This window comes from Abramis brama, assembly GCF_963993115.1.
Source record: "Abramis brama genome assembly, chromosome: 1".
NCBI classification, from domain to species: domain Eukaryota; kingdom Metazoa; phylum Chordata; class Actinopteri; order Cypriniformes; family Leuciscidae; genus Abramis; species Abramis brama.
In genome coordinates this window covers 41,082,989-41,099,396 of record NC_139963.1, presented here as the reverse complement: position 1 = coordinate 41,099,396, position 16,408 = coordinate 41,082,989, and the positions used below count along the sequence as shown (strand labels likewise).

The 16,408-nt window shown below is 39.9% G+C and overlaps 3 protein-coding genes across 3 annotated transcripts in view; 1 reads left to right on the top strand and 2 right to left on the bottom strand.

Annotated features, from left to right (window-relative positions):
• The window catches only part of LOC311081249 (uncharacterized protein), a 228,645-nt gene that overhangs the window by 52,685 nt on the left and 159,552 nt on the right, over window positions 1-16,408 (bottom strand). The window contains 1 exon segment of the mRNA XM_084111695.1: window positions 14,590-14,709. Within this exon segment, the coding sequence (XP_083967821.1) occupies window positions 14,590-14,709 (120 nt within the window).
• LOC311097368 (uncharacterized protein) lies at window positions 9,580-12,546 on the top strand (the record flags this gene model as incomplete). The annotated part of the gene is made up of 4 exons (XM_084136982.1): window positions 9,580-11,767; window positions 11,854-12,064; window positions 12,184-12,426; window positions 12,533-12,546. Exons 1-4 carry the CDS (start codon window positions 11,561-11,563, stop codon window positions 12,544-12,546), a joined length of 675 nt encoding a protein of 224 aa, XP_083993108.1. The 5' UTR covers window positions 9,580-11,560.
• LOC311066879 (putative nuclease HARBI1) lies at window positions 12,340-14,571 on the bottom strand. The gene has a single exon (XM_084088294.1). It carries the CDS (start codon window positions 13,725-13,727, stop codon window positions 12,702-12,704), a length of 1,026 nt encoding a protein of 341 aa, XP_083944420.1. The 5' UTR covers window positions 13,728-14,571; the 3' UTR covers window positions 12,340-12,701.

The following is a 16,408-nucleotide window of genomic DNA, read 5'->3' as shown; positions in this document are numbered from 1 at the left end:
AATCAACAGAGACTTTGCCTGATGACCTGCTTAATGATCTCATTGGCGATGTTCTAGGTCTTTCTGCAGATGTCCAGCACGTTTATGATGAACTACGCAAAATCACAACTCCAGATCAAGACATGCGTCGAAGAGTGGATCTGTGTGTAGAGATTTCTACTTTTGTTGTATCCAAAGCCTCAAGTCGACTGGATGGAAGGATTCCAGAAGAAGAAGAACAAGACTGGCCGGAAGCAGGCTCTCTTCAATTCAAGTACCTGTAAATCAGGTTCTGTCACTTCCATCTTGAAAGGTGCCTCAGAGCATTCAAGTAGATCTTCTGTAAAGCGACAAGAAGCTGCTGCTGATGCTGCTGCAAGCCAAGCTGTTCTGAAAGTGTTACAAGAACAAAATAAAGAACAATTGGAAATTCAGCTCCTAGAAGCACAAGTTAAAAAGAAGATAGCTGATCAAGAGGCAGCGTTCGTAAAGTGTCGTTTAGAGCAAGAAGCAGAAGAGGTGAAACGAAGAATACAAAAAGAGTAAGAGGAAGCCAAAATTAAAGCTCAACTGGAAGAAGAACATGCAGCTCTACAAAAGACTCTTGAGGAGAAACGGAGAAAGATACAACGTTTGGAAGCAGTGAAAAGTCTAAATGCAGCACGAGCAAGAATGCAGGTGTATGATCAAGAGACGGCCATAGAAGAAGATCAGAAAGACTTCCTGATAATGTCTCCTGATTCACAAGCGGTGACCACCTCCTCAAAAGAAAGTACAGCAGAGCTTGTGAAGGTGCTGGTAGGTGCTTTAAGTGCAAACAGAATTCCAGCTCCTGAACCATCAGTATTCAGTGGGGATCCATTGAAATACAATGACTGGAAACTCTCCTTTGAAACACTGATCGACCAGAAGAACATCCAAGACAAGGAGAAAATATACTAGTATGTAAAGTGAGGTATGTAAGTGGAAGAAAGCACTCGATGGATATTTCCTACTCGGAACTGAATCTGCCTATGTTGCTGCATGGGAGATTTTAGAAGAGCGATATGGAAACCCATTTACAATTGCAAAATCGTACAGAGACAAGCTCCAGGCATGGCCAAAGATGGGATCTAGGGACAGCTTTGAACTTCGAGAGTTTGTTGATTTTCTCCGTAGTTGTGAGGCTGCCATGGTCCATATCAAGGCATTGGAATCTTGAATGACTGTAATGAAAACAGGAAGATTCTTTCAAAGCTACCGTATTGGCTAGCAGTGAGATGGAACCGGAAGGTTATCGAAATAGAAGAGGAGAGTAATCAATTTCCCACTTTCAGTCAATTTGTTAAGTTTCTGACAAGAGATGTAAAAATTGCCTGTAACCCTGTCACGTCATTACAAGCACTTAAACTAGGTGAGGTTGAAAAGCCAAAACGTCAAAGCTTTGGAACAAAAACACTGACCACATATTCCAATGAAAAGTCTGTCATAACATGCATTTTCTGCCAGAAGACTGGGCATACTTTGCACAAATGCAGGAAGCTCATGGAGAAAGCAGTTTTGGACAGAATTAAGTTTGTCCAAGCTGAAAAGCTATGCTTTGGTTGTCTCAAGTCCGTGTTTCCTCATGCTATTTTGCAGGTTTAGAAAACAATTCCGCCACTGGCCGAAAAAACCTAGTTTAAAGTCAGTGGCGCGTTGGGCATGTTATTCATATGCTATTTTAAGGGCGCATGCTTAGCCATAATCAATGTAGCGTGTGCACAACGCGCATGTGTCACACCAGAATGTGAAGTTCTTAATTTATACCAGCATTTAGTTTCTTCACTGATATGAAAAGGACAGCAGCCACTTCTTGGATTTATACAGTTTATTTATATAACAATTTACTCACAATAATAAAATAGGCAACAGAAAAAAAAAAGTAAAGAAAAGCAACTCACTGGTCAGGTAATGCTACAGCACAATTCACCACAATTCATCAGCTTAGATTCATACTCCAAATCCTATCCTATATCAGTATATAAAATAAGCAAAGCATAAAAATAAAATGTATTAAAAGAGAAGTTCGACAGTCTTTAGTCAAATCCCAAACCACATTCAAGGTCCATTGGCCTTATATGGAAATCTGACAGACGAGCGGACCGCGGAAGGGAGTGCTGATTCAGATGAGGCGGTCTAGTTAGTTCGTCCCTTTACGCAGCTCCGTGATCCAATATAAACAGCGGCAGCACTGAGGAGGAGTAAACGTAGTCCTTAGTCTCACGCAAAATACTAGTACAGCTCTCTCGCACACACATAAGTTGATAGGCAGGACAACTTTCCTTTACTTAGCTCAAATCAGGCGTTGAATCCACCGCATGAACCTCTGCGTCCCTCTTCTGATCCGCTGTAGAGGAATACACAAAACCCTCAGATCGTAACACACACAGACATGGCACCCAAAACACCAGTAAGCTGAGCACTTTCCTTCACTTATCTCCAGTTATGCGTTGTAATCAGATCCGTGCCCACTGTTCGTCTGGCTGTGACTTTCTGTAATCAATCGCAGCGATCGGTGTTCCTGCCCGTAAGTTCAGCTCGCGGTGTGCGTGCGTTCCTCTGCACCCCTTCACTTTGCCCCCGCTCTGCCTTTGTTTCTCGCTTGCTTCTTCTTATACAAACTGCCACACCTGTCCTTAATTAATCCATTAGTCCGAGCAGCGCTGCCAAATGCCGCCAATGTCAAAGCAAGAGGGTTGGGTCTGTCAATCATAACTGTTCGGGAGTATTTAGACCCACACATAAGCAACCAGTGACACAGCAATAAGTAGGCCTAATCAAAATACACACACAAACCAAATAAATTACGTGGGTGAAATAAATTACACACAAAGGGTTCAATACTAGGCCTATAGACAGACAGATTTTCCACATTTGACACATACACTTTGATTCTCTCATCTACACAGAAGCAGCAGTTTTCATTTTTGCAAATCATACATTATTACGACAGTGTAACACTAATGAGCGGATGGTATTCAGCCATCTGTTCCATATTAATGAATCCGGACTTTCTAACACGTTCTTTCATTCTGGACTAGATCTTGAGTAAACAAGGACTTTTGTTTTATGACCATCCAACGTAATTCACAGCGATGGGCGCCGCGATGTCGGATGCCTCCCATGTCGTTCTGACATTTATGGCACCTTAGGAGCGTCTCCAGAGACACGCGCATGAGCCTCAAAGGAGAACGAAACACCCGTCTCCCCTGGCCTTGGCCGAGGCTGCTGCTGGAACAACAACTACCCCAGAAGAGCACTGCAGCGAGACGCTCTTGCGTTCCTTCCCCCATTCCCCACAGACACCTGCTGATTGTTGACTCTGTCTGGGACCTGATCAAGGTTGTCTCCATAGCAATTGCTGTGTATCGCTATGACATCCTGCGGACTGAGGCACCTAGATTAGGATGCCAGGCGTAGCAACTCTCCAGGCCTACACATACACAAACTCTTACATAGATACAGATATGCAATCACCCCCCCACCCCCATCCCTCGCCTTTGACGCTTTGTACCACCAGTCTGACAGGCGGGTCTGTGACCAGCGCCGAGAATGGCTGCAGGACCGGATGGCTGCTTGCCTGTGCTGGGTTACCTCCATCCCCCACTCCCCTCCCCTGTTACAAGTCTTGTGTGTTCATGTTGTGTACTGATTATGTGCTAATGTTGCTGAGGTGTTTTTTTTTCCTGTTCCCAAACTGTACTCCTTACAGGAGCATAGTCTGGGGGTTGCCTTTTTTTTTTCTCCTCACCTTTCCTCATGTTATGCTGTAATTTTTTCCTCAATGCTCTGTCTTCCTGTCCTGTCTACCCCCTTGTCATATTGTATGTATGTTTGTATGGACAGGTTGATGGCTAATTTCGCTGGTACTTGTGACTAAGTGACAATAAAGGCTCTACTACTACTACTACTACTACTACTTTACTCTGTGTGAATTGTAGTTATGTACTCTTTAGTTTGTTGTTTTTATTAAACCCAATATTCTGTTTACGAATTGAACCCGTTTTATTGCTCACCAAATCGAAGTCCCTGAATCGTATGATCTAAGCTACAAAGCTTTGTTTTTTTTGTTACTATTTCAGTAATCTAAATTGTACAAACACAGGAAATATTGTTTTTCCTGATCAGAAGATTAATATTTCTTGGAGTTTGTAAGAAGGGTACTTTCCAGTCTCCTCGGCTGTGAACCGCTCCTGGCAAATCCGCCGTTATAATAGGAATCCGCCATGGAACAAGCGCGCCTGCTCTTAAAGGGAATGTGAGATGTTGGTTTATTTCACGTTACGCCCAAACCACACCTATGAATAATGAAGCTACTTCAGACCAACCCATTTTAGATTCGCGTCGAGCGCAACAGTCATTTATCCTGCCGGTATAATAGCAACAGCGCCCAAGACCCGCCCACAAAGTTACTTGCGTTACGCGCTTGATATTTGCGTTTCAGACCGTTAAAATAGGGCCCTAGGAGTTTTTGCAACATGTGCCATAAGATGCATCCAACCTGTATGCACGACGAGCGAACCAAAGAAAACTACCACAAGAAAAGCCAAGACCAAGTCAAGAAAGACCTCAATCATAACAAAATAAAGAAACAACAAAAGCTGTTACTTCAAATAGAGTAATACTTGATGAAGCTAACGCACAAACAGCAGCGATAATTCCTGTCTGGATTTCATCCATAACTCAACCAACACAAGAAGTTCTTGTATATGCTCTGTTGGATTCTCAAAGTGACACAACATTCATTTTAAGTGAAGTAGCTGAAGCATTGGAAGCAAGCAAAGAACAAGTTAAGCTGAAGCTTTCTACTATGACTTCAAGAACCACAGTGGTAAGCTCTCAAAGAATAAAGAACCTACAAGTCCGAGGCTTTTATTCAGGTAAAAGGATCTCTTTACCACCAGTCTACACTCGAGAGTTTATTCCAGCCAACAGAACTCACATACCAACAAATGAAACTGCAAAAGCTTGGTCCCATCTAGAGCACCTCCAAGAAGAGATAGCACGTCTGCAGGATTGTGAAGTAGGTCTGCTCATTGGGTACAACTGCTCACAAGCCCTACTTCCAAGAGAAGTAGTTTCTGGCCAAGAACATCAGCCTTATGCACAGCGTACGGACCTTGGATGGAGCATTGTTGGTAACTGGAATCCCTATGTAGCAGAGGTGGGAGACTCGAGTCATATGACTTGACTCGAGTCAGACTCGAATCGCAATTTTCTGGACTTGAGACTTACTTGACTAGTCTAGATCTCTGAAAAGACTCGACTTGACTTTAGACTTGCTCCTTGTGACTTTTGACTTGACTCGGACTTGTGCCTATTTGCTTGAAATGACTTGTGGAATTATTTTTTTTTCAATTATTGTGATTTTTAAAAAAAAATTTTTTACGGAAACTCGTTTTCGGGTGATTCTTAGACTATGGGCACTTTTATGTACTTTGGTCATATTTTTAAAAATACATACAATTTTGGACAAAATCCTCTTTCTTTTTCAAACTAACAATAAAACCTCCTTAAAAACTTTTTACTACCTTTCTATTATGATTTTTTCATACTTTTCAGCCTCCTTATAGGTGTCAAAATCACTGTTTTATCCTTGTCGCACACCCAGACTTTTTAACTTCAACAATGAAAATACAGTTTAAAAGTATGACTTATTCTGGTAACTATTAATATACCTAAATTAAGCACTAGTAAAATAATTAAAATACATTATTTAATGTGAGACCACCATCAATATTACTTTTTATACAAAATATAGCTGTCGCACAGTATTGGTGTCATTTCCACCACAACACTGTAATGTCCCTTTAAAAAGTTTGTGTGAAAGATTGTTTAGGTGGTTTCTATGGAAATGTTCAGAGACATCAGAGCACATGTTGGACATGGAGGCAATTTTAAATTTTCATCAAGAACAAAATAAGAAAAATCAAGGTAAATATTGCTTGATCAGTTAATATATTTATTCTACGTCATTTCCAAACATGCTGTACCTTCAAGGGTGTTTTTAAAAAGTTAAAAATTTTAAGTTAAATAAGAGTATTTTACATGCATGAAATGCTAAGTATTAATTCAAAGCTAATCAGTGAAGCTATCTTCCATTTTTTCACAAAAAACTACAGGAACGTCATTTCCACCACACTGCCCTCTGTGGTGGAAATGACAGCATGTGGTGGAAACATGCTGTACCTTCAAGGGTGTTTTTAAAAAGTAAAAAAATGTAAGTTAAATAAGAGTATTTTGCATGCATGAAATGCTGAGTATTAATTCAAAGCTGATCAGTGAAGCTATCTTCCATTTTTTAACAAAAAACTACAGAAATGACATTTATGATTACAAAGTACAATTGATATAGATTGTAAGAGTAGATTGACTTTGTGAATTGAGTTTACTGAGTGTGATGAGTTTAAGAGTTTTTCAAATAAATATTTCTCTAAATATTACTGTTTCTCTAACGTTAATTCATTGTCATTTCCACCACCACCCTGTCATTTCCATCACCACACACATTTTTTAAAAACATTTAAAAAGTTCTCATCACACATTAAAAATGTATCCACAATTTACAAGATCATGCTCTACTTAATATAAAAATTCAAGTTATTTTTTTTTCTAATAAGCTCTTGCCCAAACCAATATTAAATTTCAGAGTGTGACAGGTGTACAGTTCACCATTTGGTCCTTAGGGCAGTTAATGTATCTAATTGACAAATGTATAATTATTGTACATTGTGGAAAAACTGATAAAACTAGTTACAAAAATGATCTTAGACAATTCTTGAGTGGCATAAGTTATTCTGTTTTTAAATAACAGCTGTATATAGAGATGTGGTGGAAATGACATTTGTTCATTGCAGGTCGGAAAATTTTTTAAATATTAACAATTTCTCTTGTAATCTAAGTTTGTCCTCTTACAGACCTTAAAACTAGACAAATTATTTAAACTTATGAGACTGTGTTACGTGACTTTTGAACAAGTTTTTTTTAATTCAACTTCACAAGCCTAAAAGTGCCCCTAGTTGAAGAAACGCCCTTTCCCTCCTCTGCGGCTGTCAGTCACTCTTCATTCAGTATTCAAACAGCGCACGCGCCTCTTCCGGTTGGATGCACGGTAAAACTCTCTCCAATATGATATATTCACATTATAATGCATGATCTGTATATAAAAGGCTGTGGATTTGCATAAAATGACTTTATTTTGTTGGAGTTTGTTGCTGTTTTTAACGACTCACTACCGTGTGCTTGTTAGATCACACACATCACAAGGACTATGAATCGGCATCAAACGCACAATAACTGGAATTTAAAACTGTGAAACAAATGATCAATAAACTGTTGGACAGATATACACTAGGATTTGTGCGCTCGACATTTCTTCGCTTTGTGCCGTGAACTTTTAAATGCGCACTTGTGCAGTGCAGCGCTGCACACCCCTTTTCCACCAAGGCAGAGCTGGTGCTGGTTCGGAGCCAGAGCCTAGTTTCAAATCGGTTCTTTGTTTTTCCACCGCCAAAGCACCAGCTCCGAACCAGTAAAACTGGTTCTTAAGTAGCACCAAATCATTGCAGGGTCTAGAACGGAGCCAAGAAAGAACCGCTTGCGTCAGGGGCTGGGGGCGGGGTTACCGTGACCAACAAGACGAATAGAAACTTGTGACCGCCATTTTTAAATAGCAGCTAGTCGAGCTAATAGCAGCTCGATTATAATATCCGTCTATGTAAGTTACGGCGAGCTGCACGAACGCGTTGGATTCCGATGTATTTTTGCAAACCCATGAGCATCCATAGTATTGCAACGTCCGTTATTGTTGATGGCTTGTTCGAGATGCATCGGAGCGGCGAGGACCGATCGGAGCTGCGGGAGTGTTTGGAGAGCATACGACTCCTTGTGCTTTTAGATCGCTATCGCAGTGCTTTGATGTCATGCGGCGATCGATCTGCGAGAAGCCGATGCATCTCGAACAAGCCTGACGTGTTTGTGTTTGGCGCTACCGCACTAGCGGTTGCTGGGCAACATGAGACGTATACAGTGACGTAAGATCTGGCTCTGTTGTGGCTCTCTAGCCGGTGGAAAGGCAAACCGGTTCTTAGTAAGCTCGTCAGTCGAACCAACTCTGAACCAGCTTTGGCTCTGGCTCTGAACCAGCACCCGGTTCTTGTTGGTGGAAAAGGGGTACTGTGACTCCATGTTGCTTTGAGCCATAGACTGTAAAAAATAGCTTTGAGCACATCATTCTGCGCCCGCGATGCGCATACGCGCATTGGGTCTCATTCATGAAACATTCGTAAATATACGAGTAAATATGTGAGTGATTTGCGCGTAAAGAGACATTCCCGAAAATTCTTCTCCTGATTCACAAATACTTCGTAAACGTCAGATTTGATAGTGAAATGTGTGTGTGGGTTAATGAATTCCAATCACTCGTAAATGGGACGCGCGTGCACGCTCATTCTCAATTACCATAAATCCCGCCAATTAAAACCGACTGACAGCTATATATGGGCATCATATTATGACACGAAACGAAGGATTTCAACATGTCTTCTCAAAAGCGAATGCTATTGTATTATTACATGTATAATTTTGGAAGAAAAAAAAAAAAAAAGCGAATGAAGAAGAGAAATTTCTCAGATGCAGAAATTGAAGTTTTATTATCAGAAGTTCATTCAAAACGCCACATTTTATTTTCAAGCGTACATAGTGGCGTATCAGGTCCTAAAAAAAAAGGATTTTTTTAGGTAATAGGCTACATGCTTTAGGTAAAAATGCTTGGCAGCATATTACAGATGCAGTTAATGGAGTTTCATCTTTTAATCGAACAGTCCCAGAAGTGAAAAGAAAATGGTTCGACATGAAGCTTGACTGCAACACTTGTAACTTGCGGACTTGTAAAAAAAAAAAAAAAAAAAAAAACAGCTTGAATATAAAAAAATAAAAAAAACTTGTGGACTTGTGTTCCGTTTGCAGATGCTATTACTGGCTCTCGTAATACAAGTAAAAAGAAAAACCGTATGTAATTACTATATATAATACTTTTTCAAAATGCTGTGTAAATATGTACCCGATTACGTTGAATTAAAATGCAGTTTATTAATGAGCAAAACGTTCGGATGTTAAACGTACTATTTACGCGTGGCTGGGAGCAGGTGTAGATTTCTTTCGTACCAACTAACATTTGGGAAATACGAACATTTTAATGAATCCGAAAATTTACGCCAGAACCACTTTACACACGATTTACACAAAAATTCGTTCTGCTCGTGTTTCATGAATGAGACCCATTGTGCGCTCTGTTTTGAAGCGTTTCATATTATCATGGTTTTCCGCACTGAAAGATTATTAAAAGCCTATATTTTTTTATACCTAGCCTGCTCAATACATTTAAAATAAGCATAATTTAATTGTATATTATTTCTGTGTAGTGTAGGCTATATAAATATATACACTTCTGAATTCTTGACATTAATATATAAATATAAAATTGTGAAATGTATGATTGCCTGATTGAATTTTATAAGAGTACTAATAGTAATTTGTTTTTATTAACATGTTTAGTTTTTATAAAATTACTGTGCAGATTTTTTCAAGAATTACTTTTTGCTGCTGATTTACTCATTAAGTTTAATAAAAATACATAATACATTTATGTAATATTTAAAGGTGTTAACTGTAATCTTATACTGCAAAATAATAACTTAAAAAGGATTAAATTCATCACAATTATGTAAGTATCTGGAAATTTGCCGCGGGGCGAGGGCTTCGATAACCTCTCTCTTTTTTGACCACATGTGTTTGCATCCCTGGACACTTATAGGTATTATTACTATATGTTGAGATGGGGGCATGTGACAATGTTCACTCCATGTTTACACAGATACATCAGGGTATTCATAGATAGAAATGATCCAGTTTAACAGCTGTAGTTCTGACTCCTCCTGAGAAGGGAACATCAGCACATTCTACTGTTTGAAAAACTTACAATAATATGAAATTCCCAGATATATGTTCTTAGTTCTTTTTAAGCGTGTTCAGGTTGGCCTAATTGGATTAAATTGAAATTTTGAATGTTTTTGTTTAGTTTACACTTTCATAGGGGACATCACAGCAAAATAACTATATGTAGGGTTAGCACAAGATGGGAAAAGTTTTATTAATTCTTGTTTACTTGTGTTCATTTAATTTATTTTTATTTTAGAGCATTTAAAGTGCTTCTTAACGATATTTTATTTATTACACACAAGTTAATTTGTTTATTTTTGTAACCCATCAGCCCTCTGTGTCTAAATAAGTAATAAAAGTCCCAGAGTTAAAAAAATTTGTAAAACGAGCCTGTATGTGACTTGGTATGACTTGATGACTAAGTTGCGACTTGACAAAGAGTATGACTTGACCCTTACAATAGAATGACTTGACTTGGACTTGCAATGTTAAGACTTGGACTTGACTTGAGACTTGCATTTAGTGACTTACTCCCACCTCTGCTATGTAGACTATGGCGACGCTATCGGAATCAGTCATCGCATAGTAGTAAGGCAAATGATACCAGATATGGAATCTTCTGTCAATCTCAAAACTGAATTACACTATGTGTCACGGAACACGTTCTGGAATTAGGACCCAAGTGCAATTCAGGATTAACAGTTCTTTAATGAAAATAAAGCAAGCTGCGTTGAGCTGACAAACAGAATGTCTCTTGTTGCAGATAATCAGATGAACAGAAAAAGTCTCTTTATAATCAAACTGAGGAAAGGTTCCTGCAAAGGTACTCAGCATACAGCAGCAGCGAATTAATATTGGGCTCGGGGTCCGTCTCTCGTCGTCAGATGCAGAGAAGCTGGGCAGAGAAAAGCTTCAGCATTAAACAGCACAGGCAGCGTGTAGCTTCCAGACCAGACCAGACCAGACCAGACCAGAGCAGAGCAGAGCAGAGCAGAGCAGAGCAGGTAGCAGGTAAGCTCCGTAACGTACGTTAACATTGGCAATAATCTGGCAGAGGAAAAGGGGAAAAAGGGGTACTAGAAGTAGGAACGCTAATTAGAAGAAAGTAGTAGCAGGTGAGAAGATAGATAGAGTAATGAGAAGAATGATGGAAAACAGCTGGCGGAGAACGAATGAGCGTAATAGTAAGTGGGTGTGTCTGGGCGAGGTGTGTGTGAATGAAGGGAGAGCGTGTGTGTGAGTAGTGGGTGTGTCAGTGTGATGATGAATGAATCAAGGAAACAAAAGGTCACAAGGGGGAGACAGAGACAGGAGAGAATACCGGGATCATGACACTATGGCCCGGTTTCACAGACATGGCTTAGCATAAGCCAGGAGTAGGCCTTAATGTGTACTAGTTAAACTGGGGCATTTAAGTACCTTTCATGAACGTGGCTTAAAATAAGCTTAGTTAGTCTGAGACTACAGAGTCCTGGAGTAAATTAAGTAAGCTTAAATGAAAACACCTGGGATAGGCCTGATTAAGTTGAGTATAAGCACATGCCGTTGGGCTGATGGTGCTCATAAAAACCTGGAATGGACCAGAAAACATTATTATCGGTGTACATTTTGACACAAAGCAATGGCAGATGCAAAAAGAATTCGTTCCAAAAACTTCAGTGAGTATGAAAAAACACTACTGAAACAAATTTTGACCAACCATCCAGTTATTGAAAGTAAAATCCACACTACTGCTAGTGAGCAAAAGAAAAGGAGTGCTTGGAATGCAATTTGCAATGAATTTAATGCAAATGAAAATGCAACCACAAGAACAATACAACAACTTCAGGTGAGATTTCTTCATTATTATCATTGCTCATTTCTCATATTCATATTTTTGGGACAATTTATAATGAATGATTTTTGCCTGTATAGACTCTGTGGAAGAACCTTAAACTGGCTTTAAAACGACAGAATGCAGAGATCAGAAGACAGCGATTTACTACTGGTGGTGGACCACCAAATAAAGACAAAACTGATGAATTGAGTGACTTGCTGTCTGGAATAATACAGCACCAGCAACCTCTGGATGGTATACCAGATGATGATCACTTGAACAGTTCAGATGAAGATCTGAGCACAAATGGTATGTTAGAAAGAAATTGATTTCTTCCTTTGGTACATATATTCCACTCTGTCAATTTTTATTCTTCTTTCATTGTAAGGATCATGTGAATTTATTTGTGCCTCTGTTTTTCCCCACAGAAGAAAGGAATCTGAACGGGTTGGAAAAGCCAGAGCACAGTGAGTGTGTGCCTTCCACATCTGCTCCTGCATCCCTGAGAAAAGATGCTGCCACCACCTTTCAGCAGAGAACAAGCAAGATGACCATCCATGAAAAGTTAGCCAGAGAATTTCATGAGGAAAAAATGAAATATCTGAACGAAGAACATGAAATGAAAATGAGAATTCTACAGGTTGAATTGGATATGAAGTTGGAAGAAAGAGGTATGATCCAAAAACGATACAGTAAGGAGGCAATTGTGATTACCAGCCATGGTGAACAATATGATGTATAAACAATAAAAACAAAAATAAACCTTTTGTCATTTAGATATTCATGACTGAGTGTATTTAAACAACCACAAACTACATTTTCAACCAGTATTGGTTTAGTAATTTTTTTTAATTTTGCTGCACACTATTTTAATTTTGTACAGAACAAAAATTATCAAGGCAAAATAAGGCATAATGAATACATTCCATATTGAAATACATCTCATCTAGCTGAAGTGCTGCAATGTGAAAGCAACTCTGTGTGCAAGTCCTCGTTGGTCACTGGCTGCCTCAGTCATGGGCACATCTGCTTCATCGTCATCTTCCATTGGAGGATCAGGACAGCAGCGCTGCTTCAGGTAGTTGTGCAGCACCGCTGTAGCAATGATGACCTTGCAGCATCTCCTTGGCCTGAAGCGAAGTGTATTACGTAAACACTGGAATCGATTTTTCCATATTCCAAACATGCGTTCAACCATGCCTCTTGTTCGGATATGAGCTCTGTTGTATCTTTGCTGCTCAGCTGTTGTGGGATTTATGTATGGAGTGAATAAAAAGTTACTCTGACCATATCCACTGTCACCAAGTAGAAGTCCACTATACTGTCCACTCTGAAACTGAGCACATAATGAAGAGTTGACAAAAATCCTTGAATCGTGAGTTGAACCTTTCCAGCGCGCAACAATGTTTGAAAACTCTAAATTAGGTGTGCATACACCCTGAACGTTGATAGAAAACCAGTTCTTACGGTTCCTGTACTCCTCAGCATCAGGGGTTGATGGACACTTGACAGGAACATGACATCCATCTATACAGCCAATGACACCTGGGAAGTGCCCATATTCATAGAATTGCACTTTATATTTGGCTTGGTCAGCAGCATCAGGAAACTTTATGTAAAGACTCCTCAGTTCACAAATGGCTCTGCTGACTTTGTGAACTATTCTACACACAGTTGCTTCACTGGCACCACACAAATCACCAGTTTCACGGTGAAAGGTCCCGGACGCAAAAAACCTCAGTGTGAGCAGAACTTGGAGAGAAATGGGTAAAGGCCTTCCTCTCAGAGACAGACAGGAAAGTCTAGGCTCAAGCAAAGATATTATCTCCACTGCATTTTCCTTGGACATACGAAAGCGGTCTTGAAAAGCTGTGTCATCAAAGTAATGTAATGGATCACTCCTATCCACAAGTACTCTGGCTGGCCTCTGTTGTGCATGTTGGTTTTCATTTAGATATTCCAAATATTCCATGCTCCCTCACAAACAGTACTAAGCAGGAGTTAAACCTGCCTCTTTGAAGGATTAATTTAAGATTCAATTTAGTCATAGACTAGCTATAATCCTTCCTCTTGCAATCGGCTTTGTTTAATCCAGAACAGGCTAAATCTTTGACTATTTTAATATATATCTGTGCAAGTCGCTTTGAGTTAAGACAGCTCAAGTGGGCAGTTTAGTCTGGGACTAGGCTTAAGCCATGTCTGTGAAACCGGGCCTAAGTGAGTTGAATTAAAGTTAAAGAAATTACTCCTTCAGAGATAATAAAGGTTCTTGAATCAGACTTCTCAGAAAAAGCTGGAGAAGATGATCCTGTGTCCCAAGAGGATCTCAAGTTCTTGTCAATTTTGAGAGAAAACATCACACAAAAGAACAATGGTCACTTCGAAATACCATTACCATTCAAAAGGGAAAAAACAAAACTTCCTAATAACAAGACTTGTGCAGTACATCGTCTGAAATGTCTTGAAAAGAGATTAAAGAAAGATCAGAGTTACTATGAAGACTATGTGAAATTCATGGCATTCTATGTGATGACGTAATTTCACGTGGCGATGCAGAGAAGGTCCCTGAGGAAGAAATTGACAACAGTTCAGTTTGGTATATTCCACATCATGGAGTTTATCATCCACAGAAACCAGGGAAAATACGTGTAGTATTTGACTGTTCTGCCAAGTTTCGGGACACATCCCTCAATGACCATCTGCTCACTGGTCCTGACCTGACCAATACATTGGTAGGTGTCCTATGCCGCTTGCGAAAAGGTTCTATCGCAGTCATGTGTGACATTGAAAGAATCTTCCACCAGTTCCACGTTAAAAAGGAGGATCAAGATTACCTGCGATTTCTGTGGTGGGAGAAGGGCAACCTGGAAATGACACCATCAATCTACAGAATGAAGGTCCACTTGTTTGGAGCTGCCTCGACTCCTGGTTGTTCCAATTTTGGCCTGAAACATCTAGCAACACAAGGGCATGGTCAATACAGTGAAGACACCATACGCTTCATTCAAAGAAATTTCTATGTAGATGATGGTCTGACAAGTGTTCAAACTGAGATAGAAGCTATCCAGCTTATCAAAGAATCAAGAGAACTTTGTTCCACTGGCAGGGTAAGACTCCACAAGTTTGTTTCTAACAGTGAGAGTGTGATGGCAACCATCCCAGAAGAAGAACGTGGCACAGTCAAAGATCTGGATATGGCTTTGAGTTTACTTCAAATGGAGAAAAGTCTTCAATTAAACCAGTAGCAAGAGAACCACTTGTGTCTGCGTATGCTTTGGAGGGAGATACACACTGATTGTTTTTTCTTAGACCTACATGTTCTTTACACAGGTACACTGGAGTTGAGTGTGTATTAAGCATACATATCATTAAGGACATTTTTTTTAAGGACACATGCACACACTCTTGAGTCAAACAGAAAGTGGATTTGAGTTATAGTCAGTCACAGAGAGAGAGGTTTTTAGGGATTTTTCTTTTGGATTGTTTCAATAAACCTATTTTTGAATCATCTTGCATGATGTTTTTGCTTCTTTTGTTTAATTGTTACAATTTATATTGTATTATATTTATATTTACTTATATTTATATTCAATGTGATTTTTTTATTATTATGAATAATTATTGCATAGACTCACCTAAAGGATTATTAGGAGCACCATACTAATACTGTGTTTGACCCCCTTTCGCCTTCAGAACTGCCTTAATTCTACGTGGAATTCTACATTGATTCAACAAGGTGCTGAAAGCATTCTTTAGAAATGCTGACCCATATTGATAGGATAGCATCTTGCAGTTGATGGAGATTTGTGGGATGCACATCCAGGGCACGAAGCTCCCGTTCCACCACATCCCAAAGATGCTCTATTGGGTTGAGATCTGGTGACTGTGGGGGCCATTTTAGTACAGTGAACTCATTGTCATGTTCAAGAAACCAATTTGAAATGATTCGAGCTTTGTGACATGGTGCATTATCCTGCTGGAAGTAGCCATCAGAGGATGGGTACATGGTGGTCATAAAGGGATGGACATGGTCAGAAACAATGCTCAGGTAGGCCGTGTCATTTAAACGATGCCCAATTGGCACTATGGGGCCTAAAGTGTGCCAAGAAAACATCCCCCACACCATTACACCACCACCACCAGCCTGCACAGTGGTAACAAGGCACGATGGATCCATGTTCTCATTCTGTTTACGCCAAATTCTGACTCTACCATCTGAATGTCTCAACAGAAATCGAGACTCATCAGACCAGGCAACATTTTTCCAGTCTTCAACTGTCCAATTTTGGTGAAATCGTGCAAATTGTAGCCTTTTTTTTACCTATTTGTAGTGGAGATGAGTGGTACCCGGTGGGGTCTTCTGCTGTTGTAGCCCATCCGCCTCAAGGTTGTGCGTGTTGTGGCTTCACAAATGCCTTGCTGCATACCTCGGTTGTAACGAGTGGTTATTTCAGTCAAAGTTGCTCTTCTATCAGCTTGAATCAGTTGGCCCATTCTCCTCTGACCTCTAGCATCAACAAGGCATTTTCGCCCACAGGACTGCCGCATACTGGATGTTTTTCCCTTTTCACACCATTCTTTGTAAACCCTAGAAATGGTTGTGCGTGAAAATCCCAGTAACTGAGCAGATTGTGAAATACTCAGACCGGCCCG

What these genes read in the sequence shown, in the direction of transcription:
- LOC311066879 (XM_084088294.1), bottom strand. Translation starts at nt 13,727, where the DNA reads ATGGAATATTTGGAATATCTAAATGAAAACCAACATGCACAACAGAGG.